The sequence below is a fragment of the Aspergillus welwitschiae genome (assembly GCF_003344945.1).
Source record: "Aspergillus welwitschiae strain CBS 139.54b unplaced genomic scaffold BDQ94scaffold_32, whole genome shotgun sequence".
NCBI lineage: Eukaryota > Fungi > Ascomycota > Eurotiomycetes > Eurotiales > Aspergillaceae > Aspergillus > Aspergillus welwitschiae.
In genome coordinates this window covers 220981-246945 of record NW_020798726.1, presented here as the reverse complement: position 1 = coordinate 246945, position 25965 = coordinate 220981, and the positions used below count along the sequence as shown (strand labels likewise).

Below are 25965 nucleotides of genomic sequence, written 5' to 3'. Positions count from 1 at the left end.
TAAAAATTGCATCCAGCGAGTCATTGTTTTCGATAAGTGAGATAAGAGGAATGAACGAGCGTCCGCGTGCAAATGGGATATCTACTCCTTTCTTCCCTGATGCGGTAATGTCGCATGTGATAGTAAGTAACAAGATAGGAAGCACATATGATAGGTCTACAGACTGAATGACTCGGGTTTAATCAAGGCAGGAGCGACGATCGCATGATGAGAGTAGTATTGTCCAGCTCCTGTTAAGTTATCCAACTCAGTTCAGTTCGCATTAATGACCCGCGAAAAGTGCATCCGTTGGGTAGAGCAGATATATCACTTTACAGGCTTCAGAGGTAACACAACGTTTGCCCCGGATGTAGTAGGTATCTACAAGGCCGTGGAAGCACAAAATGCAACAGGCCAGATTGGACAGACAATTGGACATGCAATACTCCGTAAACGTGTACGCAATGTGGGAATTTAGAATCTTCACATCCATTCTAGACTATCGAAGGCAAAACGTCAGCTAAAAGGACCTAACCTTGAGGGGAGAGAATGGACGATCCTTTTGCTCTGTTGATAGCAGTTCAGACTCACCGCTATGGTCGAGACGCTGAAGGTGTATGTGTGCGCCTATCAGATTATGGAGCCCTAGATCCAGAATATTCAGTTCAAGATGGTGATGTGTTGCGGCAAGGCCGAAAAGGGGACGATCCCTGGAACGAGTGGGTGGGAATCCCCATCCGTCATCGAGTTAGTAACATCCAATCTCAACGTCGGATGTATAAATATTTGCTAATGGATGAAGAAGCTTGATCCACCAGACGATCGAGAACGTGTCACTTCTGTTATTTTCTACAGATGCAGAATCCATTATTCACCAGTCAGCACTAAACCAACTACCTGTCCGTTTCCACTGAGTGTTCTCCGGATAATCGGTCTGTACTAGTAGATAGTCTGCGCTGTTGTTGCCAGTCAGTCTGTGACATTGCCCCACTATTATTGACCCCATCCCCAGTTGGCATCATAGACTGGTTTGAACGTTGCAGTCACTGATGGCATTATAGTAGAGCTTTGTTCAAACCTTTGCTGCCGTGTGGGACTGCCGAAATATGGATGGAATATTTTTGTTTTGCCTCAGAGAATTGTCTCATCTATTTCTGTCCATCGCGGCTTTGCTTCGCCTCATGACGATAGCCACCCGAGCAGGCCATTATCGGCTCCGCCGACTCTTCTTGCTGCCTAGTTTCTCCCCTTCTCCTCCTTTGCTTCTCTGGAATACAGGCTAGCTAAGAAAAAGTAAAACTAGTACTCGAGGCATTTATGGCGTCACACAATATAGGCCATCCCGAAATGACAGAAAGCCATTGAATTAACTCCGGGTCGGCATTTCCTTGTTTGCTAGTCAAGTTTAACTGCCTCCCTGGCGTCCAGTTTCGAATCACTGCTCCCGCACTGCGATAGGGCTCACTCATTGGATCTAACGGCGGGTGATCCTGCCGCACAGATCCAACTAGGGGAGAAGGGGGGCGGCGCTGCAGAAAAAGGACTGAGCTCTGGATGGAGAAACAGTCCATGTGTAAGCCTGTACGTTAAGCATTGGTTGGTTCCCCTTGAGTCCGGCCACCAAGGCACTGTCTAGACCAGCAGATGTGGAGCTGGGGTGTTTTACAGCTGACGCTCCGTGTTGACGATGGCTGCCCGATTTGAGGTGACAAACTGGGCTGGTCGGCAGTGATGATCAGACCTCAGAGCCCCGCGTAGCAGAGATCCAGCCAAGCCAAGACGACGACATGTCATTCGCATGAGACGAATGGTAGAGGTCCTCGTAGTGTTCCTTCACCCCGATAAGCGTGGTTCGGTCGGTTAAGGAAAAAAAAGAGATCGGAATCTCAAGGAAAGCCAAATGAGGATTCGAGGGGCAATGGAAAGGGCTCTTATCGTTCCGGTCTCTGCACAAGATGGACGCGGTAATGGTTACCTTATCGCGATGATACCCCGCCTGGACATAAAAAGAGACCCCAACACTAGAACACTGCAGTACTGTACTTACGCACGAGTACCATATAAGAACAACGAGAGAAAACAACGGATTCGGAGGGGACGAAAAATCTGTTTGTGTGCTTCGTCTTCCATCCGCAATACACTCCCCACCGGATCCAGAGTGACAGCTAAATATAGTCAGTCCACAAGGAGAAGTCAAAAAGTCGTTCCGGCGGAGCATTGCAACGTTCCCCAGTCATATACTCCGTACGCGGAGTGGATTAGGTCATCTATGGGTGGTGAGGTAAGCCGAATCTGTTGTGTGCTTTCCCCATTCAGAAGGGACGATTGCGCGTTGTGCTGCCTGCCTCAGGCAGCAGACGGCAGTCCGGCAGTCTAGAACTCCCTTCCCCAGCCCAATCATGGCGTGACTCAACTGAGTCTCGCCTTCCCTCCCGGCCCTGACGTGCTCGGGCGTCACCCAAAGTGGTCACGGTAACTAGTAATGGGCCGAATGGAGGGACACCTTGGGGGAGGGGGATGTGAACAGTGACCAAGGCTAACCTAATCCCCCTCATCATGCTCTCCCCATGTAGGTGGAACAGAGTTCTAGAATTTTTGTTGCTTGAATCGATTTTCCGGCTCTGGTTATATCTACCGGGCTGCTCGCTTTCTCTGCCCTTGGTGTTCTTATCGTGAGAGACGCAAACAGCCTTGAATCTTTCGACTACCACAACAAGAAGACTCCTCGGACTACCTCTTAAGTATTCTTATACAATTGATTTACCGTCCCGGTGCCTGTGATCTGGTGCTCCCTTCGGTATCCCTCTTTCAGTATCGCCTAATTATTCTCCGAGCGATTTTTCTGTTTTCCAGTCGGCTGCACGATACTCTCTCATCACCGCCGGTCAATAATCCCGCTTAGCATTACTTACTCCCGCCCTTTTCGGTATCAGGCCCATTGCACGTGCGGTGTACCTTGGAGAAGACGGCACACTGGTTTATAAGAAAGGGGCCAAACTGAGAAAATAGAACAAAGAGGGATTTTATCGCAGAAGAAAGGGGCAAGAAAAACAGAATTCTGCTATTCCTTTGGTATGTATGTCCCCCTACCTAGCTATAATTATCCTTTTCACTTTTTCTTTCGTTTGTCGATTACCCGTTTGTTACTTTGTTGTCCCTTATCTCTCCCCACTCAGAGGCCGGTGATAACGCTCCCTCAGCCGGCCACCAACGTCTAGTAGTACTACTAGTGAGACTGGTTTCATTTGTGACCTATCTGACCATTCTGGTGCCACAGCAGATACACACAGAGCAGGAAAGAAAAAAAGCTTATCGTTGTTACTGTCATTACAAAGAATTTAGCGTTCGCCCGCTACATATTTGCCTCATTGCCAGGGTTTCCTCAAAAATACGAAACCACTCAGGCGTGTATTCCCTTGCCGTTTCGCTCAAATCATTCGGCACATGCCATTTCGGCTGAACGAGGACGAGGCATTATTACGAAACTATATCATCCAGTACTACCGTGCGAGACCATTGGTCCAACCAATTGTGCAGTTGGATCCCTGCTAGACGCAAATCCCTCATACTTTCTGACCCCATAGGGGCAAGCTCTCGTGCTCCACAACTGGCGCGGTTCGGCGCAAGGTACCATCGCCGAATTATTTTCAGATAGATGGTTTTTCTTCTGGTCCAGTGTCATATTTATATTTAACCATATCCTCACCGCCATCCATGACTCAAAGCAATAACCATCATCGCCGCACTCCCTCGGGCTCCAATGTCCCTAAGCTGAGGAACTCTCGACCGGCTTTACATCGGAGAGGCACATCCTGGGTCAACCACTCCATATCCAAACTAGGCTCTGGACAAGTCACTAAGCAGTTGGAATTGGAGGACGACCGGCAGCCCGAGATGGCGGCTAGCTTTCTTAATTTTTGGTATGTGTGTTATGCTATCTCCTAGTATCCTTTGTCCTGCCTTCTCCCCAGCATGGCTGCTTTTGCCAATCCTCGCTCATCGCCGTTAACCTTGTCGCTTATTCCCCTTGCATATCGAATAATCGCTTATCTTCAGAATCGAAGCTAACTGATCTACAGCGCCATGTGCGAAAAGCAGATAACAGTGCCTGACAATTCCCTTTTATATTGTAGTGAAAGGTATGAGACTCCTTATCGCGCCACAGCCTTGACATGCACAGCCTCCACTGTTGGTTTAAATTCCAACAAGTTCCCCTAGCCCTTCCTTTGTCTCGTTGCTCGCTCGCTCTCTCCTTTCATTCAGTTTCTTAACACATTATCTCTGCAGTTGTCGCCGCAAAGACTCCCACAAACCGCTTTCGGCTTCCTTCTCATCGAACTCCTCCATGTCTTCCTCAACAACTCCACCTGCCTCTCCTCCTATGTCTCCTCGAATGATTGTTGCACCCATGACTCCTACGAAAGGTGCCGCCAGATCCTCGATCTCCAGGATACCCAGCGAATGGAATGATTCCAAGACGGATCAGGATCCATCCGAATGGAAGCCAGTGATACCTATGGGGTCTGGTGCAAGTTCTCTGGCGTCATCGGAAGCTTGGAATTACCTGTCCCAGTTTCACCGTGATGACACTATGATGCCTGTTCGGCGCCCGCGGTTTGATCACCGCAGTTCGACAAGCCTGTCGGCACTCTGGAGTGCTACGGGGCCTGTTCCACCGCTGATGCACACGCCGTCCACAGCTGCATCGTCGGTGAGCAGCAACGGGTCGGACTATATGAGCTACGTGCATGAATCGGCCTATCGTCCACTGCCCCCTCGGCACAAGCCCCAGATTTCTGGTTGCTCAAGCGCCACGAAAGGGCTCGACTTGGTGGTGCCCCACGTGCATGTGAGTGTGGAAGATGTGCCCGCCGTTAATATCTCCAACGATGGGTCGATATTCCCCGCTAGCAGTGCTCTATGGGATGAGAAGCCCATCGAAAAGACACCCACTCTGAAGACGGCCTTGGGTTCACCGAACTCTGACATACCTGCCCGTTCCCTGGAGGAGACTTCATGATCGTACCGTCACAATTCTGACGCTTTCCAAATCGACCAAGGTTACACATGGTAGTCGAAATTACGAGCGCTCAGATGCTGTGCACTTGGATCATGAGAAGGGCTAGCCTCAGGCATTATCTTTTATTCCTTGGTCTTCTGTTTTTAGTCATTTTGGTATATGCAAATATTGAGCGGGAAAAACACAACAGATGCATTAGAGTCAGCATGAATACTACGAAGCGATGGATGATGGGTGTGGAAATGGCACCTTCCTTTTGGACATTGAGCTCAGCGGATGCTTAAATAGATTCTTAATACCACACGGTCTTTGGGCATATGTATAGACAAGCGGGTGTTTCTATATAGAACTGAACAAGACTCGGTTATTTTGTGAGGATCTACCTATCAACTTGTGATCTACCACTAGACCGACCTAGGGGTATTTGTGTCTGTCACATACTAGGTGCAGCCTTAATTAGCAGCCGTTGCACTGCTGCCAAGACTAACAGTACTGCCGAACCTGCCGAATGCCCCGTATACTTGTATAAATGACTAATCACATACATGAATACGGGTGTGTCTTGTTATGCATTGAACGAGTGGCATGTAACAGCCAAGAAAAAAAGAAGATTGACACTACTTGCAGCGCCTCATTTGCTATACACTCGTCATACAGGCAGCTTGGCTGGCAAATAAGTTACAAAAATTACGCGGTGCAAGTCATACAATCTCAGGAATCTTAGTATAACATGCTGCTCACATCCTAAAGGAACCTCTTCCCCACCTTCCTCTCTGCTCCTGATATATATATCATACTACTACTACTCTAGCATAGCTACTTATTTAGCATCATAGCCCGAATAAAATCTTGTTCGTGGATGTGCCTCGTTTGTATTTACATACTCTCCATTATATCCGATATACATGGAATAGATACGCCTAATTTTTGGGGGCCTTACAATGGTAAGGTTGCGGTGGCAAAAGAGCAAACAAGGAAAGACGATGAAGATGTTAGCCAAGCAACTGAATACATGTGTTTATCTAGCTGCAGGGGTGTCTGCAACTGGTGCAGCTTCTGCTGTGGATTAGCAGGTGACGCCATTATCCAGCGGTGACTGGATCTATAGCCTACCATCAATCTCTTTCATCTCTTGATGTCTGCTAACGGCCTGCATTGAAGAATCCAACATTTGGAGATTGATAGCCCGCTTACAAGCGAATGCTTTAGCATTGTATTTCTGGGAACTCAAAATAGGTACCGGAACTTAGTAGACGAGTCCACTGTGGACACGAATTCTGCCCTTCAAACTGAAGCTTGAGATCCTCAAGCCTAGAACAGGCAAATTGAAGCGAACCTCGTATAATAAAGACCTCGTAAATAAAGCAGATTCATCCGTCAGACTAATAGCAAGTTGCTACAGTGCTAACGTACCAAGGTTAGTTTCGAGAGCTTTCCAGGGACGGCAAGCACATTTGCTCTGCCAGCCGGAAATCATTTCCATCCATCCCCCGTCAAATGAACTTGCGAGCGTCCCGTCGTTTCTTTTCTTTCCTTCTTGCCATCAGCCCGTTGTCAAATTCTGCATCGAATGAGCCTCAGAAAGTCTTTCATGAAGGTTTCTCGTCCCTTGTATGACGTTTACGCATCCGTCTCCCCTGTCTATCAAATAGATCCAGCTCAGGGATTTCACCTTCTGCTCCCCTAGCTTCTTTACCAAACCTCCCTGTTCTGGCTCCAGACTGTTCTCGTCAGAGAAGAGCTTGGTTCCAGGTATTTCTCATCTTTTCTCGTCAATACACGCGGATCGAAGTACCTCTCATGTCTCTCGATATCGCAACAAGGTCTGCCCTGGTGCGCCCATGAAAAGTTGGACGGACTCACAGCAGGCTAGAATGTGGCTGTGATGAGAGTAGAACGATGCAAACTCTGTCATTGCACTGAAGAACCCATTACTGACTTGTCTGGACATGGATCAGCCTAGATAAATAACTAGTTGTGAAAAGGTTCGAGGACTCTACGTCGCTCTCTGAAGGCTACAGAAAGCTCGACCAAGACCTAGTCTCTGTCGACAGATATACTTATCACTACCTGTAGGATTGGACGCTATGACTATCTCTCTTTCCGTGTTCAAACAAATCGCGATATTCGAACTTGTCTAATCTAGCGCTGACGAAGATTCAGAGAGTCCGCAGACCAGATGTGCCATTTTCCACTTTCCCTTCGACCAACGTACCTCAGCAGACCCGATCACCTATGACTTCGACAATACGAGAAATTGGAGATACCTTGAATACCTACATCTGCAGCTGTATCACTGTGGGGTCATACCCCATCAAATCCGAAGGCTGCTTACACAGATTGATCCACTCGGCCGGGTTTGTCCCATGGTCGGCGATGACAGGAACAGATGCATGTTTGATTACATGTCGTCGAAGAACAAGGCACTCAGTCGAATGGAAGTCTAGACACAAAGAATGAGGTATAAGATTGAGTGGGAAACTATGCCACGATCGGCTAAACTTGGCTTGTTGGTAAAGGCAACAACAACTGAACTTTGCTCAGTGCACAACCTATCCGCTTTATATATCCAAATACGACGATCGGTCGAGATCCAGAGCTCCTATATCTCAGATACAAGGAGTCTATGTTGATATTAACACTCGCAGAAGAAGAGAAGACGGTTTAGCGATCGATAAATCTCAAAAGTTGAACTAGCACCGGCGAACGACTTTGCTTGGACACGATAGCAGCGCACGATTTATGATGAAATGCCAGCACTAGGGTTTGAAAAGCTAGGATTTATTGCAATGCAGAGTGGACGAGAAGGTGCTTGGCTAGGTGCGTCGCGGAAGCACATCCTCTCTGACGTGACTAGGGCTGCATTTGTCTACTCGGCACAGAAACGAAGAGCTACGGTATCTGACAGTAACAGGCGTGCTGCAACCGACAAAAGCCACACGAAAAAGGTAAAATAGGCCAATATGATGACCAAAATGTGATAGGAACTAATTCTTATTGCCCGTGGTTTGATAGCATCTGTGCATCTATTAAGCGGACGCAGTGTGTCGTCGAAGGGCCATCTGCAGTCAATGTTGCCCAATGTACCGGCTACCCTACGCACGCGCTACTCTTCCAACTACGAGCCTCCGAGTCGAAAACACCCCAAGTCTACGAACTATTTACCGAATCTGCCCACACTACTGGAATATCTGCAGTGACGAACATGCCTTAGACACGAGCCATTTTCCTTCTCAAAGTCGAAAATAATACACACACTACAAGCAAGGATTGATTTATGACTGACTTCTCAATACAACACATTGCAACATAATGTACATGCCCAGGGCGCCGGATTATGGATACTTCTCGAAGCACGGCACGAGAAACCAGATAATCTCTATTGGAGAAACATCGACTGATCCGGGACATAAAATGGTGGATATGTTGGTTATTTTCAATCGTCGCCGCCAATAATGTCATCAGGAAGAATGTCATCAGGGAGACTGTCCGCAAAGCCCCCCGCATTATCATTATCGAGGCAGCACATGTAGCAACCCAATTGTGCTTGCCACTGTCATAACAGTTAATGAGGGCCTTATGCCCAGCATCAAGGATGTGCTTACCTCCGGTTTGCTGCAGGAGAGTTCGGAACTCTTAGGGAGGCATGCGCCCGTGCACAACTTGTTTCCAGTATCAACACCCTGGGAACCTGTCTGGGCATAGACATGAGATGCGAGGAGGGCGAAAGCCGTAACGAAAAGATTGGAAAGCTGCATCTTGCTAATTTGATCAAATGAGTGGCAGTCTGAAAACGAAGGAGTGGACACCGCGCGAGTTCGGCAAGAGGATAGAATTAAGCAGGCAATATCATGCAGGCCATCACTTGCATGGGTGGCAGCGAAACGTGAGTTGCTTTATAAGTGCTCCATTTCCCCTTGCTATCTGCGAAGCAAGGGGGGAACTTGCACCTGTTATTACTGTGTCGCGTCCCCCATGCTAAAAGCTTAGGAAACAAGGCCCAAAGAATGCTGCTCACCTATGGGCATGGATTCCAGGACGACAGATTTTGGTATGCTCTTCATCAAGAAGTCAGAGCAGAGCAACAAGATGTCAACAACATCGACTATGGTCTCTTTCTTTCCAGAGCCCCATCAATCTTTATTATGTTCCTGGAAGGGCTACAGATCACGTCTATTATCTTTCATTAAATATCAATATCCTGCTAATAGCTTGATAGCGTGTGGCCATGCTTCCTACTTACAGCATGTCTCACATTCCCAGCGGAAGGGCTCACGCGCCACGCATAAGGGGCATAACTATCCTTACAGGGATAAATTATCCGGAGCAAGGGAAATAACAAAACACTTACTAGCAGTAGAACTCATACTACCCTTCGGAGAAAGACACTAAAGTAAGTACAAGTAAAGGTTATGTAATAATGTCAAATGTCATGCTCAAACAGCATCATTCACTTCTGCCTGGGAGTTTGATTTTGCGCTGATGCAAGTCCTCGCTATGTCTGACTAAACTATACAGGGCATATGAAACTTTGGGAAGTGCACATATATACATGGGCAGTAAAAACCAAGTTGTGTCATGATTATCACTGACATGATATGAAATATATGATTCAACTACACAGCAGTTCTGTCACTAAACGATTACGTGAAGAAAACTTGATCTCCCTGTCGACGTGTTTAGACCGCTCGAGCTAATCCAATAAAGGTAAAGTACTTTCTTCAGGGCAGGAATTACTAAACCACGTGTAGTCCTGTTTTCACAAACCATCTCCTCTAATCCACACCAAAGAGTGTGATGAACAAAATCAAAGGGGGTGGCCACAAATTCTGACCTGGTAAGATGTGTGGACATTGCACCAGTAGTCATCTTACCCCTGAGGAGTTGTAGACCAGGTATAGACAGACAGGTGGCAATTACCCGCAGGGAATTTCTTCAGTTAGCCAGGATCGGCTCGGATATGCCCCATCTAAGTTGATGATGACCTGCATATGCAAGCTTCAAGTGTCTTTTCTGGGTAATATCACCCCGGAGGACCCTGCATGAGAGGGGCTGAGGCGGACTAGTTGCATATATTCGTAGCCTGTACGGAGTAGTGAGAGGATGGATATACAGTAGCATGAGATCGGCATATACTCCTCCGTAGGCTGCATAACCGGTCCCAAAAAATGGGCTGGCAGATTCCACAGTGTTCCGGAAAAATTATCCGGAGGGCAGGCTATGGGAGCAGGCTCACAGAATGGTGCCAGCACATCTGGCTGAGACTGGGCCGCAGAGTTCCGCCTCGAGACATGGTTCAGTAGAGGGCTGACGAACTTCCAACGACCGGAGCTGAGTAGATACCTGCTTGCTGTTGCTGCTTTCCTTAAGCTCTTGGTTATTTCAGGTCGAAAATGGCCAGTCAGCCTAGAAGGCTTTCCGTTGAGAATGGTCCTTCCAATCGAGCACTGCAGTCTGCGCGAGGCACTCTTGGGTTCCTCACTGCTGGCGATAAATACGCGGAAGAGCGCCTTACCGGTATACCTTTGGATGCCACCCGGAATGAAACGCCGACGAAGATCTGTTGTTGACCATTAGTTTTTGCACTTTCTGGATTGCAACCTCTTTTAGCATGTTCAAAGTCTGCTGATCAAGCGAAGTCGACAAGTCTTCATCCATACAAGTCATGTTTTGCATCAGCTCATCTGCAAAGTCATAGAAAGATGTTGAGTGCGAAAGTCCGCCGGCATTGCGAAGACAGCACGGATCCTTTGAGCCATTAGGTCAGAACCGATACAAACTTCTCGCACTTATCCTCTCTCAGCATGCCCCTTGGTTGGTAGCCTGTAAGCGTTCCCAGAATGCATGACCTGGTTTTCCAAGCTTTCGGGAGATGACTTCGGAGGCGTTCAGTAGTTGCCCAATGAGGATTCCTGGATATATTTTCCTTCGCTAATGGGCACTCACCTCGGCGCTAGAAACCACCGGTTCGTCTGGTTGTTGCTGCCCTTGCCCTGCTCGCTCCGCCCCCCTTTTCTCTCCAGGTAGGTATTCCTCATCTTCTCCAGGTTTTATGGTTGCGTTTTCTAAATGGCCAGTGCCTAACCTGAAGTAGAATCCGCGAATGTGATTGATCTACTAGAGAGACAGAAAACCGATTGGCAAGCGAAGACTATCTCACTTTCGACACAAATTTCTGGCTTCTGCAAAACTTTGCGCTTGTGCGGATAATACTGAGCGAAAGCTCGCCTTCCTGCATGTGGTTTCATCAGAGCCGGAACATAGTCTCTTACAGTTTGCTCTTACCTCTACTTCCGAGACGACTTGCCCCACGCCCACAATGGCCAGTGTCCTCATGGCGGGCAGTGGGACTTGCCGTCGTTGCGAGTCCGGTCAATACCCAGAAGTAGAGCAAGCCGGTTTCTCATACCATCTTCCGAACTACTACAGCAGCCTGCCCGCCGGTGGAGCGCCAGAAAGAACCTTGGCAAGTCCGGACAATCTGTTAGGTCGGACCCAATGCCTTCGATGGATGCCTTGTCCACTGAGATGTTGGCATTCAAACCGGACAAGGCGTGCCAAAGCGCAAAGCTTGATATGCAGTTGCTTGGAATAGCACCTTTCCTCTGCTGCTATCAGTATCACCCAAATATTCCAGACTCGATAGGCTGCACCACACCCAGCATTCAATCGGTGAGGCCTCTGCCCAATGCTGGTGCCCGAACCAAGAAGCCAGTATTGGTTGTACGGATCCAAAACAAGACGTCGCACATGGTACTTTTGATGGAAGCGTGTCGGACGGAGTTGTACATTAACAGACCAGACGTCCATGCTAAAGCGCACTAGTTCCCGTGACGTAACTCGACATATGACAGCATAATCATTCGCTGATCCAACACATGAACGTGATTGACGATTGCAATACGAGCGAGAAAACTATCCTGGAGTCACACAACAGGCGGTAGGCATATATAATGAAGTCCTGAGCACCATGCGTATCTTATGCAGACTTGCAACGAAGCTATAGGTCTGATAGATGCATGCTCATCGAGATGAGGCAATCGAAAAATTGACGCTAGATCTGCACGTTAAGTCAAGCCAGACTACGAATCTTGGCGAAGATGTTTCCAAGATAACGCGGCAGATTCCCCTAGATGCGCATTACGAGCATACCAGAACGATGGGCTGCTCACGAAAACGAGCCGAGGTGCCATCACTGCGCCCAAAGCCTAATGGTTGGAAACTAAATGACCCATCGTCCTGTGGTATCCCGTTTACCTTTATCGCCGACGAGTATTGAGCTTGACTGAAAGGCACTTCTGGATTTCATTCGACAATCGGAATGACTGGGGCAAGAATCCAACTCTCAGAGGAGACACTTCACATGTGTGAAACTTGCTTGCAGTTGGAGAGTACATTGGAGTTTTTTGACGCCTTCATCGTCACTGGATGTGTCGAGCGAAGCGAGGCAAATTGCGTAAACTCGGCCATACCTGCGAGCAGAATGCTCCGAGGACTGACAAACCAGCTATGCCGTGAGTTTGTGCCACATCGAGAATTTGCCAGTATATATGGGAGTAGCCAAACCCGAAGACGCATGTGTGTCTTGATACCATTGTTGTACCCTCAGCCGCTACCAGTGTGTTCCCACCGAAGACAAACAATCGCCGTTCTCTTTATGTTGACAACAAGACGCAACGCGGGACCGCTGAAAACTTAGATGATGTGAGCCTGACGATACCGAACTTTGAATGCAATTCTCCTTCTCATTGCAAGGACGATCTTCGAGGAACTTGTCGCGATGAAGTCGAGTTCAGGAGGCGATTCTGGTTCTCGGAAGGTACGATTCTACTTATTCTTCGTCATCAGTGTGCAGGTCTGCGGGAGAAAAAGGAGTTGATGTGACGCCTGTTCCATGATTGTCAGTTTGAAGTTTCCATAGAAGCCAGCTCTTCTTCCAGGCCGTGAAGCATTTCTCCAGTCAACGGGGCTAACAAAATAGCCACAAAAAGCCGGTAGCGGCTGTCTGCTGTCCTGGAGCCAGGTTGCTGCATCGCAAAAACTTCCCGATTATGATACATGATATTGTAGGTATAAAAGATCGGCTTTGAAAAGATCGGACAATCTTGAAGAGAAAAAGAAAAGAGGGAAGGATAGTGACCTGGTTGACGTATAGTCACGGCACCAGATGTTCCAGCGTGCACTACAGAAGCGATGTTCCCCCGATTGGCGGCGGAGACCAGAGGGAGCGAGGATTGGCTGGGAGTTTTCTCCGCGAGCACAGTACCAAAGGTTGCCAAAACCAACTAACAGGGCTAACCTGACAGTGCTCTCTGTTTTGCGGGTAGCTTTATTCCATGGTTCTCGACTGGCCCGCTCGGCGAAATGTGCCTGCGGATAACAAAGTCGCCCGCAAAGTGGTCACATATGGTGCTGGACTCATGGGGTGCCATCGAGAGAGCAACCGTGACCGGTCACGACAGCACAATGATGATCCTTTCTGGTCTTTGCCTCTGCAATACCGTCCTATGGCTCCTCAAGGGCCTGTGATCGATCTGCTGAACACCCTAATGAACAGACTCTTGGCCAATAGTTAATCCCTGTTGGGGTGGCTTAGGTCAGGATGGACGCTTCCCCCCCTTCCCAACCCGACAGCTGTCTCTTCCTAGCCTCAGCTATTTCCTCTCAATAATTCCACCATTAAGCGGAAGATTCTTGTTGGGCCACTAGGCGGCAATACCCAAGTGCGTGGTCAACCACTGCATCAACAGCCTGAGCATATCTTGCCTCCACTGGTAGCTCGGCTAAGCATTTGAAATCGAGAGGCACCCATATTACGGAGTACACCTGTCACCAGATCGACGGAATTCCTTGTCTTGTGGGGCACGGTTCAGCCTGGACCTTCCACGATATCAGTCGCCACTTTCCTTCTCTAATCTGATCCTTATCGCTCCTGCAACATTATAATATACACTCCACCGTCGAGCAGGCATCTCGACGAAAATCAAACGAGGGGCATCTCCATAGGTTGGGATTCGAGACTCCCGCCTCTGCAGACAACAGGATGAGACAAGAATACACTGGCTCGTCACAAAATGGCGATCCCAGGTAGGTACCTTGTTGTTAAGAACCTTGTTTCTTACCCGTATCCTCTTGACAGCATCGGTTGACTGTTTGATTGCCAATAGTCGCCGCAACCAGAGCAGTCAAAGCGCGCGCCCCGATCCTCCAGACGACTCTTCTCAAACATCTGACCGACTCGCCGAGGAACTGGTTTATTACCGAAGCTTTCTCGAACAGCTATTAGGATTAGTGCGCAACGGTGATCAGGATACTGTCAACCAGATGGTCTCCATGATTCGTTCGGATGCATCTCACCAGCAAATTCTGGCAGCCTTGTCTGAGAACTCCGCCAACGATGACCAGGCTGCCCAAGGGGCCCGTGGTCGGAACAATCACAATCCGAACTGAATATCTCCAACACTGTTGTTCCTCGCATGCCCAGCAGGGGTTGTCCGCATGACGCATGATCGTTTGACATGGTCTTCACGAGGTGTCCTGGTCCCCTTTGAACGCAGATGAGGGTGGTGGGATACAGCTAGACGAGTTATTCGTATATCTTTCTGTCTAGTATCATATTAGTCGGCTTTTTTAAGACAAGGAAGTCTACCTATCTATCGTCTCACAAGCCATCCCAGAGAGAGCCACTACCGGCAGTTGATATAGCTGCCGTGTGCTGAGAGAACGCTGTGTACGATCCTTAAGACCAGCAGATGTCTCGTACCAGGTATTGTGTTGCAGTCAGGCTCTTGTTGCACCATCTTTATCAGTTAGCATACTGTATACCTAGAGGAGCCATGGTAACCGTCCCTATGGTCATAGCTCGCTATTCCAATGGAGGCAAGCCTTGGATGCACCGCTATCCATTCCTACCCCCTACTCTTTTGGCTTAGCATAGCCATGTGCTAGCTGGGTCTCCGAATGCCCACTCTGGTGAAATAGGGTGCTCGATGGGCATAATCGACTTGGCTGCTTCCTTCAGAGGAGCTGCATGAGGAACCACCTAATAAACACCAAACGGCACCCATGGAAGCCGTGACTTACCCAAAACAGCTATACATACCAACTGTCGCACTTAGTTATCGAATTCAAATTTTGACAATAAGAAATGATGAGTTGAGAAGGTGATTGAGCGATCACCATATGTAGAGAGGCAGTAGTAGTCGCTGCTGGTGATGTCAAACGGAGCTAAACCCCCTTGAGCGTCCAACCAACAACATCCTTGGCTGCATACTATGGTGGTGCCTTCTCAATACGGAGCTCCTCTTGCAGTGTCTCATTAGTCTTCCCCCACCTATGATACCAACTCCATCCCAGTAATGTGCTGATACTCTGTCTACTTTCTGCGTTCATCTACGGAATTATGTTATGACGGACTACGGTGCAAAGATGCCGTTTTGAGTGCTTCTTTACTTCCATCGCGACCCACCATGACCTCACTTCCAGTCTCAATAGCTTTTGTGCAGTCCGACATCAACTGCTTTTATTTCTTCATCTAACGACAAGATGGTGTCAAAGCGACCATGTGGTGATGACTACATTGAGAAAGAGATATTAGAAATTTAGAAGCAATCCGAATTATACTTTACGATAGATTGTGTAATAATACCAGAAGTGAATAAAACATGTCGATTTGCTTTCATAGTCGATATCCGAGAGTATTAGCATGACTACCGATATTACAAGTGGAGTGAATCGGAGCATCATGTATCTATAAATCTTGTCTACGACATCAAAGCGCCTAAGGCGTGCAACGGCCTGTGAAACGAGGATACAAGGAGCAGTCGCGAACGGTATAACGAGCACACAACCAAGCCAGGAAACGTTCGAGACCAAGACCGTAACCACCGTGAGGGGAAGTACCGTACCTATATTGTTGAATTAGATTAGTCATACGTCTCTTAAAGTTTATTCGTGGCGGAGAGAGGCTCATGAAGGCTTGACTTACTTGCGCTGGTCGGTGTACCAGTAGTACGGGGAAGGATCCATGCCTTCGTGCTTGTAGGCGGCCATGAGCTCATCCCAGTCATCCATTCTCATACTACCACCGACAATCTCACCAACACCAGGCATGAGAACGTCCACACTCTCAGTGACACGGCGGTCTTCGACATCCTTTTTCATGTAGAAGGCCTTGATCTCAGCGGGGAAGTGGGTTAGGAAGATGGGCTGGTTGATGATATCGGTCATCTTTCTCTCAGCAGCTTCGGCAATGTCATCGCCGAACTCGTGAGGCTTGCCCTCCTCGTTGGGGATATCGTGTTCCCGCAGCCATTCAATGGCATCAGAGTACTTCATCCGCTTGAAGGGGCGACTAGGGGGCTTGAAGTCGGGGTTGAGCTTCTCAATGAGGGCCTTGGTGGCCGGCTCAGCCAGAGTCAGATCAATAACACGGCAGATAACGTTCTCGAGGTGATCGAGGAGGTCGTTGAAAGTGATAAAGTCAAGCTCAGCCTCGATGTGAGTGTACTCGGACAGATGGCGACGGGTAAGCGACTTCTCAGCACGGAAAGAAGGGCACACACAGAAGACGTCGCCAAGGGAGGGGAGGCAAGTCTCCAAGTAGAGCTGGGAGGACTGGGTCAAATAAGCATTCTCGCCATAGTAGTCGAACCCGAACAAGGTGCTTCCACCCTCCACCTGAGTCTGGACCATGGCAGGAGGGGTGACTTCCAGCATACGGTTCTCTTCAAAGGTCTTGCGGAAAGCCCGGAGGGTAGCCGCGCGAACCTTCATGACTGACGAGGCGGTCTCACCACGGAGAACGAGGTGGCGGTTGTCATAGAGGGTTTGCGGATCAGCATCAGGGGCCACCCTGGTGGTGATGGCCTCCTTGTCACCAGCAGCGCGGCCAATGATAGTGTAGAAATCGGCGTGCAGCTCACGGTTGTTGGGAGCATGCTGCTTAGGTGGGACGGCACGCATCTCACCATGGATAGCAATCGAAGTCTCAAGGGTAAGAGTCATGGCATCGTAAGTCTTACACAGATTTCCAGTCAGGACACACTGCAGGTAGCCATAACCATCGGTAAGAGTGAGGAAAATAACATCCTTCTGAGCACGCAGACGGTGAACTCTTCCAACTACACGAACACGAGTTCCAGGAGTCTCCGACTCGGGAGATCCCAGCGTGACAACGGCCGGATCAGTCACATCAAGACGGATCTTGGTGGGCTTGGGAAGTGATGTGTCCTCCTTAAGAACGACCTTCTTCGCCTCCTCAAGAATAGCCTGTCGCTTCTCGGCCTCCTGCTTCTCACGGATAGCCAATTCTTGTTCCTTCGCAGCCTTTCTCTTCCGTTGCTCATACAGGTTGGTGGCCTTCTTGACCGCCGACTTCGTGGCCGGCTTCCACTCCAACTTAGACGCGGGGTCGGCACCTGCCTCCGTGGGCTCAGTTTGGGACTTGCGGGTCAGGTACTGGTTGCCATCGGTAGGAGCGTGCTGCATGAAAGCATGAAGGAGGGTCTTGTAGGGGGCAGATTCAGTTCCGTTGGCGGTCGAGTCGTCCCTGCCGACATCTTCGTCAATGTAGATAGAGGCCATTTTGGTGTTTCGGGCGTAGAGAGCTGGTCAGCGCAAGTGAAACGTGGGTTATGAGCTGGGCTCTGGCGGAAATGTCAGTCGAGATGTGTTGCGGAGACGCATGTGAGTCACCACAAGAGTCTTCTTATCGGGCGCTCATAGGCATTGAGAGATAAGACAAAAGGACAGAAAGCACTCACATATAGACCAGTCACTCTGGCCAGGAAGGCGATTATGCAGCAAGTCCCGCGGGAATGGAGGCCAAGATGTTCAACTCGCACAGTGTGAAAGTGAACAGTGGAGGGGTAAATTTTTGGATCCCGCTATCCCCACGTATTATTCAGGCATCAACAAGGCATACATACTGCCGCCCAGCACGGATACTACCTTATCTAACCACTTGGAGACGCGGGATAAACATACGTCCGGACGATGTCTTCTAATGTAGTAGTCATGCGGCACCAAGCCCTTTATCCATGAGCAATCTGAAAGATTCATACTTTGGATGGAGTAGTCTGAAGAAGGGTACACATCGGATGATGTCTAAGAGTACAGTAGACCACTTGCGCCGATAGAGACAGTAGTCGCTGTCCTGTACTTCTCAATCGCCACGTCATACTATCTCCCAAAGATATCTCCTCCCTCCCCAGCCAGCAGTTCCTACGGGCAATAACTAAGTCTGTACCGGAGTAGTGAAAGGGTTATTACTGTACAGAGTATAGTAGTACTAACCATTTGCAAAATGGCCCGCCATGGAAGGCCCATGGCGCCAAGACCCAATGGTTCTGCAGCCGGACCGGGTCAACATTTATTCCGTCAAGTTCAAGAGCCGCTGACCAGGACACCCCACCAACACAGATCGTTCGTAGACGCTGTGGCTGGTTGAAAGTCTCCTGCTAGCCCCAATTCCTGGCACAGTCGTTGATTGATCAATCATTTACGGCCAAAATGACCGATCGCAATGTGGGAAAAGCAAAGCCCCAATTGATGCGTCTCAGGGGATGACATAACGCCTGGAGGCGCTGATACCGCTGCAGGGCGATAGAACGGATTATAGGCTTCTCAGCATTTGCTACGGCCGAAATTACGCTGTCTCCCGACATGTTGATCGGCCACCGTCTGAATATCAATCAGAAGGGGTTGTTCTTGGGCAGGCTACGTGATACCTCCCATTCTGAGACCGATTGATAGCAGAACAAGGCGCTTGAATCTGCGTGGAAGCGCAGCGTGCTTGCTGAGTGGGAAAGCCGCTGCTTAGTGCTGCTAATGCGACGGATGACAGATGGTTGGATGGAGTCCTTTTCCCCATCTTTTGCCTCAAAAGTATGGATCTGCTAAAACCTTTCACTCCACAAGAATTGATTACGCTATTACTATAATTATCCATTGGGACTTTTCCCGCAGTCAAAATGATGGTTCAGGTTCACTATGGAGCATTGACTGGTTGAGGAATCCTTCTGCCGCAAATCCCCTTTCTTACCCACCTGCTTTTTCCCCCCCTTTGATACATCGATTACATACTTGCTGCTTTGTCTCGGCCCATTCCTTGCTTACCTGACCCCGTACCAGTCTGTCTCCTTTTGGCTAGTTCCTCGCGTTCTTCACTATCTGGGATTGTTGGTTCTCCCACAACAGTTCCCTTGGTTCGAGTGTGACTTTTGTTTAATTATTCGGGTTGTTGATGATAATTTTCTGATAAGCTTTCTTTTGTTTGATTACTGTTTACTGTTTACTTTTCATTTTCATAAGATAGTTTTGGGAAAGCACAAGAGAAGAATTGGAGGGTGTTGTTCTTGTTCTTTTCTCGCGGATATCATTCATCATTATCTTTATTTTCCTCTCACTATTTATCGCGCCTGTGTCCCTCAAACACGCGCCCCCCTTTTTCCCCTACCAGGGGCCCTCTTTTTTCCTCACCCTTCTTTTCCGCTTAACTTGTACTGGCGGCTGTAATCTTTTAGTTTAATTGTCCTTTGCAATTACTTTCTCTCTTTCCCTTTGCTTTTCTTTACTCTTCGTCTACTGTTATTACCACTTATCCCTTTTCAGTTGGATTGTCGGCGGCCTTTGGATACCTTCTTTGTCAACGTTTGGGTCCGCTGCAACCTGGCACTCTGGCAGGTCTGGGGCGTTCTCCCTCTCCAGTACTCCGTACTCTCATTTGACAGGGCCATCTTTATTTCTATCATTATTTTTATCTTTTTATCTTTGTCCTTTCCATTCTAATCTCGGTTGGATCTCAGTCGGAGCACAACTTCACTCTTGCTTTAGTCTCTCGGCCTCCTCACCCGCAAAGCCCCCTAAAGCAACTAAACCAGCGCAGGTTTGTCTCCGTTTCCACCAACTCAACCACTCATTGTCCATGCACATTCCAATTGACTAGCGGGATCCCTTCTAGACACGTCCTTATTGGCAGTCTTTCTGCTCCGTGCTCTTTGCCGTCCTTTCTGCTCTTCTTTCTCATTTTGATTACCCTCATTCTGGCCTCTCCAGGTCTCTGTTTTCTTCCTTATTTCCCCCCTTCTCTTTTCGGGGGTGATCTTCGGGCCCGGCCTTTTTTCCCTCCCTCCTGGCCATTCCTACCGTGTTGATTGCCTAGTACGTCTCCCCCTTGACTAAGTGATATCGTCTATTTCTCATCGACCACGAACTCATCTTATTCCGTTTCTCTTCATTAGGGGGACAATTGCGTCCTACTCGCTCCCTCTCCTCGCCATGCAAACCTCCGATGCAAGCATTCCGAGTCGTCTGATCCCTTCCAAGTTTTCCCACCTCAACGCGGACAGCACCGGTTTCTCTCACGGAGCATACGCCTCCAACAATATTCCCCTGCAGGGCCTAACGGACCGGAACGCTCGTCGAGCCAATATCCCTGCCATTAATACCTCTGCTCCCGTTTCGGACAACATGGCCACCTCTGGCGCCGCGTTCGACATGAACTTCACTCCCCTACTACCCTCTCAGTTGTTGCTTGGTAGCCCCTTCCAGCCCGGTACTCCCTCCGCGTTCGCCTCGCCTCAATTCGCCAATTTCGGTGGCTTTCCTCAGACGAATGCCTCTTCACATGCCCAGAATCACCAGAGCCACCATCAGCTCGGAAGTCCGACCCAGCCCTCGCAGAATGCTGGCCTATATTCTGGTATGATGTCGACGGATGGTATAGGTAACTCTCAAATGCTGGGGGCTCCTCAATCTCCTGTTGGTGGTTTGGGGCCCATGGGCAACGCAGCGTACGGAAGTCCTGCTGCCTCGGTAACCCCTGGCTTGCTTTCGGGTACGAGCCGAACCGTATACCTAGGCAATATTCCGGCAGAAACCTCCGCGGAAGAAATCTTGAACCATGTTCGAAGCGGCCAAATTGAGTCGGTTCGTTTGCTTCCTGACAAGAACTGTGCTTTCATCTCCTTCCTGGACAGCAACTCCGCAACCCACTTTCACTCAGATGCAATCTTGAAGAAGCTTGCAATCAAGGGAAATGATATTAAGGTGGGTTGGGGCAAACCATCTCAGGTGCCTACTTCGGTCGCTTTGGCTGTGCAGCAGTCCGGCGCATCACGGAATGTATACTTGGGGAACCTGTCGGAGGACATGACAGAGGAAGAACTGCGGGAGGAGCTAGGAAAATTCGGCCCCATTGACACCGTCAAGATAGTCAAGGAGAAAGCGATTGGATTTGTCCACTTCTTGTCAATCAGCAATGCAATGAAGGCTGTTTCTCAACTTCCTCAGGAGGCTAAGTGGCAGGCACCCAGGCGGGTATTCTACGGCAAAGATCGGTGCGCTTATGTTTCCAAAACTCAGCAGCAAAATGCAGCTCAGTTCTTGGGCATTGCCCCTGGTTATGCACACATTCTCAATTCGGCGGACCGTGATTTGATCACCAACGCACTCGCTCAGCAATCTGTCGCCGCCGCGGCTGTGGCCACCACAGCCGGTGGAGTCAACAACTTGGGCAACCGGACCATCTATTTGGGCAACATTCACCCCGAAACGACTATCGAGGAGATTTGCAATGTCGTGCGTGGTGGTTTGCTACATCATATTCGCTACATTCCCGATAAGCATATCTGCTTTGTCACTTTCATTGATCCTACGTCAGCCGCGTCCTTTTACGCCCTGAGCAACCTGCAGGGCCTCATGATTCATAACCGTCGTCTGAAGATTGGCTGGGGTAAGCATTCCGGTCCTCTTCCGCCGGCCATTGCCCTGGCCGTGAGTGGCGGAGCTTCTCGAAATGTCTATGTCGGTAACCTCGATGAGACCTGGTCGGAGGAGCGCCTTCGCCAAGACTTCTCCGAGTATGGAGAGATCGAGCTTGTCAACACGCTCCGTGAAAAGAGCTGCGCATTCGTCAACTTTACCAACATTGCCAATGCCATTAAGGCAATTGAAGGGATGCGGAACCGGGATGAATACAAGCGATTCAAGATCAATTTCGGGAAGGATCGCTGCGGAAACCCCCCCCGTCAAGCCGGCAATGGAGGTCCGCAGGGTCGCAATGGGTCCGGGTTTGAGGGGCCTCAGTCACCTTCCCCAGCTTTGAATGGCTTCCAGCAGAACCTAAGCCAATCTGGCTCGGGCTCTAGCCCGACTCATCCTGCCCTCTCCCCTGCTCCTGGGTCTACGGGTTCTCAGAACGGCCAGCACCACAGGCATCCCCTGCAGACAGTCTCATCCCCATCTGGCATTCTAAATGTCGGTGCCAACAATCCGTTGACCATGTACCTCAACCAAATGTCCGCCCAGCAAGCCCAGGAGCAGGAAAACCGGCTGAATGACCCCATGACCTTGGCTGGTCTTCAGTCCCAGCCTCAACCGCCGCAACAGCAGTCGCTCTACAATGGCGCCAGCACTGGTGAGCTTTCCAATGGCAGCATCGAAGCCCCATTGCATCAGCACAAGCCGTCGACCAACGGATTCTTGAACGTAACCAATGGATCTACGGGCCCCGGCCACCACGCTACCGCTAGCACCAGCAGCCTGAATGTACCACGGGCGCAGCATTCCCGGGCCGTGAGTTTGCCTTCGTTCTCTCAGGAGCCTTTCGGATCTGTTTCAAGCCAACCTCCCCGCTCCGGACTTGCTCATCAGCCGCAAAGCAGCTTTTCAAGCTTCACCTCTGCCCTAGGCGGTCTCAGCCACGCCGGCTTCGGATTGGCCATCCAGAACGAGAGTTCGCTGCCCGGCTGGGCTGAGGAGGAGATTGGAGCCAAATAATCGCACCCTGTCGCCGCAAGGATGATGCCCGCTATTCCACTTGATGAGCATAGCCATTCTTCTTCCGCGTTCTGTTCCATCTATATTGCTTTGCCACTTGGCTAATTCCTTCGATGTCTCCATTCCGATTCCTTTCTTTGTATTGGTTTCATTTCACTTCACTTTGGTTTTTCTCTCTTTTAATTGTGCAAATTTCCTTTCTCCGGCAACCCCCTCTTACCGATTTTAATATTCCTTTATTCCTATACCATCACTTGTATTGCTAGCTGGGCATGATCTTCTTCATCTTCTTTTGCCTTTCTTTCTTGTCATTTCCATACTTTGATTCTGCTTTTTTTTGGCCATTTTGCCGTTTCTGATCTCCAGTTGGCTACGAAGGCGGGTGAGAGCACAGCCAGATCCTACGCCGGTTTCGGTGGGGTCTATTGATGTCTCAGGCTGCTTATTTGCATATGTGATGCCATTCAACGGAACTAATCCCGAGCATAGAGCTCCCCTGTTGCATTTTGATTACGACAAGGGTTTATATAGCGGCGGAGGTAATTGATCCAGGATGATAATAGTGGATCCGCCAGCAAGGAACATAAGAAAGACGAGAAGAAGAGTGCTCAGTGCATAAGAAATGACAGACATGTGGTCACAATATCAAATGACTCCCCAAGGACTGTAGTACTAGATTGTACGGCGTAGCAGCTACCGCATTGGGTAATGCATCAACATTAGGGTCACGTGAGTATATACCCGCCTGGTCGCGCTAGGCCGGATGGAGATGTACCATGGAACCAAACGAAGCCGCTGCGATCACCATCATTTCACTTCACCACACTTCTCGAGGTCCTTCATCCCCGCCGCTCTTTGACAACACGGTCGAGGCCGCTTCACATTTCTATCGAAGCACAATGTCCCTGCCCCCAGAGCAAATTAATATCAAGCGTCGCAGAGAAGAGGAACCGGTCGAGACTTTATGTAAGACTCCCTTGATTCGTTGCATGAGCGGCCCTTCTTTAGTGACGAGGCCCTCAACTGCACAATATCACGAGCACATCCCCTTTGCTTGTGGTCACTCTACCAAGATCCCAGCGCTAATGCAATTTCCCAGACATTCAGTCAGAGCTGCATCAGACTAAGCGTCGATTCACGGACTTTGTTTTTCAAAGGGTCCAGATCAGTGGCAATAGCCATGAAGACAGCTCGTCTAGCCCGTCGTCATTTTCAGCAGCGCGGAGAAAAGTGCTTACCCCGCGGTCGGTGAGCAACACCATCTATCCAACTACTGGGGGCGTGACCAACCGCGCTGCTGGTGCAGGAGCAACTGTCCCCTTGGTAAGAGCCACGTCTCCTGGGGCAGAGTTCCGCGAGGAACGTCGCCTGGCGAACGCTCGGAAAGAGAATGAGGAGAAGTTGAGAAGAGCCTTGCTTTCAACGCCTACAGAGAGCCAGCTGGGAACCCCATCTGCTGTTCCAGCTTCTATTGGAACTGATGCCGCCCGAAAGGTAGCGTCTTCTGCATCCAGTGAGAGAGAAAGTCTGGCTTCTTCACCGGGACGGACGCAATCTCTACGCCGGTTCCAGATTTCTAGATCCACAACGCCAATGAGCCCGCTCCGTAGCACAGGCGGTGGTGTTCAGAAACGCAAAGATGGCGCGGTCGCGGTGCTAGTAGAGAAATTGAGGCGCACGCCGCATTCGAGACAAGCATCGATGGTCGCTGATGCTGCTGCTCAGGTGGATGAGCAGGCAAGCATGACGGTTGCAGGCGCTCTGGCCGAGGAGAAACCAGAACGGCCGAGGAAGCGGCCAGTAGTGAACCAGGCGGAAAGGAAATGGAGAGAGGAGCGTAAGAGCGCGATCTCAGCTGCTAAGCAGCATATCTCACAGGTGCTGGACAGAGAAGCCGAGGCGGCCCATCAGAGTAATTGGGAGAATGAGTCGGAACGATTGGCAAGGGAACTGGAGAAAGTGGCTCTGGAGCTGGATTCGGAAATGGATGTGACGGCGACCGAAACAGACTACACGCAGCTTTCGAGACCGTCTCGGCCTCCTTCGGTGATGCCCAAGCCTCCGTTGAGATACCAACCGCGCACGCCCAATAAGCATCGTGCGGGAGCCTCGGACGCACAAGTGATGCAAGGGCCAGTAGAGAAACTTGAAGAGGCGGCGAACACTCTGCCTGGGGGGCCTGAGGAGGATGAAAGCGACGGGGAGTACGTCTACGACACGTACATACGGAAGCCACTCCCAGACACTGGACTGCTTACGGACCCATTAGTCGGTTTGGATACAGACCAGGAGGCTTGGTTGCGGCAGCATGGCATCGATGCGAATCGCCAAGACATTGGAGTTATCGTCATCACGCAGGAGGATGAGGAGTACTGGGAGAACTTTGTCGAGGATGAAGAGGACGAGGACCGGTGGGATAGCGAGGACGCAGATTCGAACGGTAAGCAGTCGATCGCAATTTTGGCAGAACCTCTGCAGAAAAGGCTAACAGCACGGGCGTTCCCGGGCAGCTGAAAATAATCCCGCAAATGACTATCCAGATGAGGAATTGTCGTGGGACGATGAAGAGGACGATCCAACGGCTATCTACAACAAATACCGGACCTACGCTCGGTCTGATGACGAGGAGTTCGACTTTGACGACTCAGCCAGTGAGGGGCGCCATCGTAGTGGATTCGGGTTTCGGTCGCACGTGGATTCAGACGGCGAGAGCTGGTGATCGGAGGGATTACGGTGACACACGCACACAGAGGGAGACACGCACAAGCCATCAATCGGGAAGCAAGTGAGCAGGGAATGAGGGCATGGCTGACCGAACAACGAGGCAGCGAGACTAGCTCGGGTGGCTGCGTCTGCAGAACTCACGCCTTGTTTGGGTTGAGGAATTCATCGTATGTATGGTACTTTTAAAGCCATGTTTATTGCTGGCAGTCGATGAGGACGACGAGCACCTCGATGAGGCTGGGCTCGAATCGACTCGACTCGACTGACCTCTTCGCCATCCTTGAAGTCATCGACGTAGGGCCCTGATTCACCGCAAGATCAGCAGCCGTCATGCCTCTGCAGAAATAATCTGCATCCGCATCGCTGCTGCAGGATGAGCTGGGCCGCGACGACAGGACTAGGCCGTAAGCCAAGTCAACCGATGTCTCCGGCCAGTAAGGACCGTTTCAGAATTGCAGTGG

The 25965-nt window shown here is 49.8% G+C and overlaps 9 protein-coding genes across 9 annotated transcripts; 6 read left to right on the top strand and 3 right to left on the bottom strand.

The window, feature by feature from the left end:
- Positions 1–1086: 1086 nt before the first annotated feature.
- On the bottom strand, positions 1087–1632 carry BDQ94DRAFT_79049 (uncharacterized protein). Its single transcript, XM_026776558.1, has one exon. It carries the CDS (start codon positions 1548–1550, stop codon positions 1263–1265), a length of 288 nt encoding a protein of 95 aa, XP_026623105.1. The 5' UTR covers positions 1551–1632; the 3' UTR covers positions 1087–1262.
- BDQ94DRAFT_79050 (uncharacterized protein) lies at positions 1633–2686 on the top strand. The gene is made up of 2 exons (XM_026776559.1): positions 1633–2260; positions 2553–2686. The coding sequence occupies exons 1-2, from the start codon at positions 1880–1882 to the stop codon at positions 2583–2585; spliced, it is 414 nt and encodes a 137-aa protein (XP_026623104.1). The 5' UTR covers positions 1633–1879; the 3' UTR covers positions 2586–2686.
- A 429-nt stretch (positions 2687–3115) lies between these two features.
- BDQ94DRAFT_79061 (uncharacterized protein) lies at positions 3116–5134 on the top strand. Its single transcript, XM_026776560.1, has 3 exons — positions 3116–3899; positions 4059–4118; positions 4267–5134. The coding sequence occupies exons 1-3, from the start codon at positions 3694–3696 to the stop codon at positions 4997–4999; spliced, it is 999 nt and encodes a 332-aa protein (XP_026623103.1). The 5' UTR covers positions 3116–3693; the 3' UTR covers positions 5000–5134.
- A 3301-nt stretch (positions 5135–8435) lies between these two features.
- BDQ94DRAFT_173309 (uncharacterized protein) lies at positions 8436–8757 on the bottom strand (the record flags this gene model as incomplete). The annotated part of the gene is made up of 2 exons (XM_026772118.1): positions 8436–8552; positions 8605–8757. The coding sequence occupies 2 exons, from the start codon at positions 8755–8757 to the stop codon at positions 8436–8438; spliced, it is 270 nt and encodes an 89-aa protein (XP_026623102.1).
- Positions 8758–12064: 3307 nt separating this feature from the next.
- Positions 12065–12799, top strand: BDQ94DRAFT_78981 (uncharacterized protein). The gene has a single exon (XM_026776557.1). The coding sequence runs from the start codon at positions 12321–12323 to the stop codon at positions 12696–12698; it is 378 nt and encodes a 125-aa protein (XP_026623101.1). The 5' UTR covers positions 12065–12320; the 3' UTR covers positions 12699–12799.
- Positions 12800–13562: 763 nt separating this feature from the next.
- Positions 13563–15177, top strand: BDQ94DRAFT_149511 (uncharacterized protein). Its single transcript, XM_026767396.1, has 3 exons — positions 13563–14084; positions 14165–15014; positions 15083–15177. Exons 1-2 carry the CDS (start codon positions 14043–14045, stop codon positions 14447–14449), a joined length of 327 nt encoding a protein of 108 aa, XP_026623100.1. The 5' UTR covers positions 13563–14042; the 3' UTR covers positions 14450–15014; positions 15083–15177.
- Positions 15178–15549: 372 nt separating this feature from the next.
- Positions 15550–17887, bottom strand: BDQ94DRAFT_149505 (asparagine--tRNA ligase DED81). The gene is made up of 4 exons (XM_026767395.1): positions 17764–17887; positions 15987–17646; positions 15648–15906; positions 15550–15573 (listed from the first exon to the last, which is right to left on the bottom strand). The coding sequence occupies exons 2-3, from the start codon at positions 17582–17584 to the stop codon at positions 15780–15782; spliced, it is 1725 nt and encodes a 574-aa protein (XP_026623099.1). The 5' UTR covers positions 17585–17646; positions 17764–17887; the 3' UTR covers positions 15550–15573; positions 15648–15779.
- Positions 17888–20241: 2354 nt separating this feature from the next.
- BDQ94DRAFT_149503 (putative differentiation regulator (Nrd1)) lies at positions 20242–23421 on the top strand. The gene has a single exon (XM_026767394.1). The coding sequence runs from the start codon at positions 20279–20281 to the stop codon at positions 22778–22780; it is 2502 nt and encodes an 833-aa protein (XP_026623098.1). The 5' UTR covers positions 20242–20278; the 3' UTR covers positions 22781–23421.
- A 192-nt stretch (positions 23422–23613) lies between these two features.
- BDQ94DRAFT_149502 (Iwr1 domain-containing protein) lies at positions 23614–25965 on the top strand. Its single transcript, XM_026767393.1, has 3 exons — positions 23614–23746; positions 23880–25220; positions 25291–25965. The coding sequence occupies exons 1-3, from the start codon at positions 23680–23682 to the stop codon at positions 25497–25499; spliced, it is 1617 nt and encodes a 538-aa protein (XP_026623097.1). The 5' UTR covers positions 23614–23679; the 3' UTR covers positions 25500–25965.

Bases quoted from the DNA above. Each gene is read 5' to 3' on its own strand.
- BDQ94DRAFT_79049 (XM_026776558.1), bottom strand. From the start codon at position 1,550: ATGGACTGTTTCTCCATCCAGAGCTCAGTCCTTTTTCTGCAGCGCCGC.
- BDQ94DRAFT_79050 (XM_026776559.1), top strand. From the start codon at position 1,880: ATGAGGATTCGAGGGGCAATGGAAAGGGCTCTTATCGTTCCGGTCTCT. The intron at 2,261-2,552 runs GTAAGCCGAATC...CTCCCCATGTAG, and splicing joins GGTCATCTATGGGTGGTGAG to GTGGAACAGAGTTCTAGAAT.
- BDQ94DRAFT_79061 (XM_026776560.1), top strand. From the start codon at position 3,694: ATGACTCAAAGCAATAACCATCATCGCCGCACTCCCTCGGGCTCCAAT. The intron at 3,900-4,058 runs GTATGTGTGTTA...ACTGATCTACAG, and splicing joins GCTAGCTTTCTTAATTTTTG to CGCCATGTGCGAAAAGCAGA. The intron at 4,119-4,266 runs GTATGAGACTCC...TTATCTCTGCAG, and splicing joins CTTTTATATTGTAGTGAAAG to TTGTCGCCGCAAAGACTCCC.
- BDQ94DRAFT_78981 (XM_026776557.1), top strand. From the start codon at position 12,321: ATGACTGGGGCAAGAATCCAACTCTCAGAGGAGACACTTCACATGTGT.
- BDQ94DRAFT_149511 (XM_026767396.1), top strand. From the start codon at position 14,043: ATGAGACAAGAATACACTGGCTCGTCACAAAATGGCGATCCC. The intron at 14,085-14,164 runs AGGTAGGTACCT...TTGATTGCCAAT, and splicing joins CGTCACAAAATGGCGATCCC to AGTCGCCGCAACCAGAGCAG.
- BDQ94DRAFT_149505 (XM_026767395.1), bottom strand. From the start codon at position 17,584: ATGGCCTCTATCTACATTGACGAAGATGTCGGCAGGGACGACTCGACC. The intron at 15,907-15,986 runs GTAAGTCAAGCC...TCAACAATATAG, and splicing joins TGGTACACCGACCAGCGCAA to GTACGGTACTTCCCCTCACG.
- BDQ94DRAFT_149503 (XM_026767394.1), top strand. From the start codon at position 20,279: ATGCAAACCTCCGATGCAAGCATTCCGAGTCGTCTGATCCCTTCCAAG.
- BDQ94DRAFT_149502 (XM_026767393.1), top strand. From the start codon at position 23,680: ATGTCCCTGCCCCCAGAGCAAATTAATATCAAGCGTCGCAGAGAAGAG. The intron at 23,747-23,879 runs GTAAGACTCCCT...GCAATTTCCCAG, and splicing joins GGAACCGGTCGAGACTTTAT to ACATTCAGTCAGAGCTGCAT. The intron at 25,221-25,290 runs GTAAGCAGTCGA...GTTCCCGGGCAG, and splicing joins CGAGGACGCAGATTCGAACG to CTGAAAATAATCCCGCAAAT.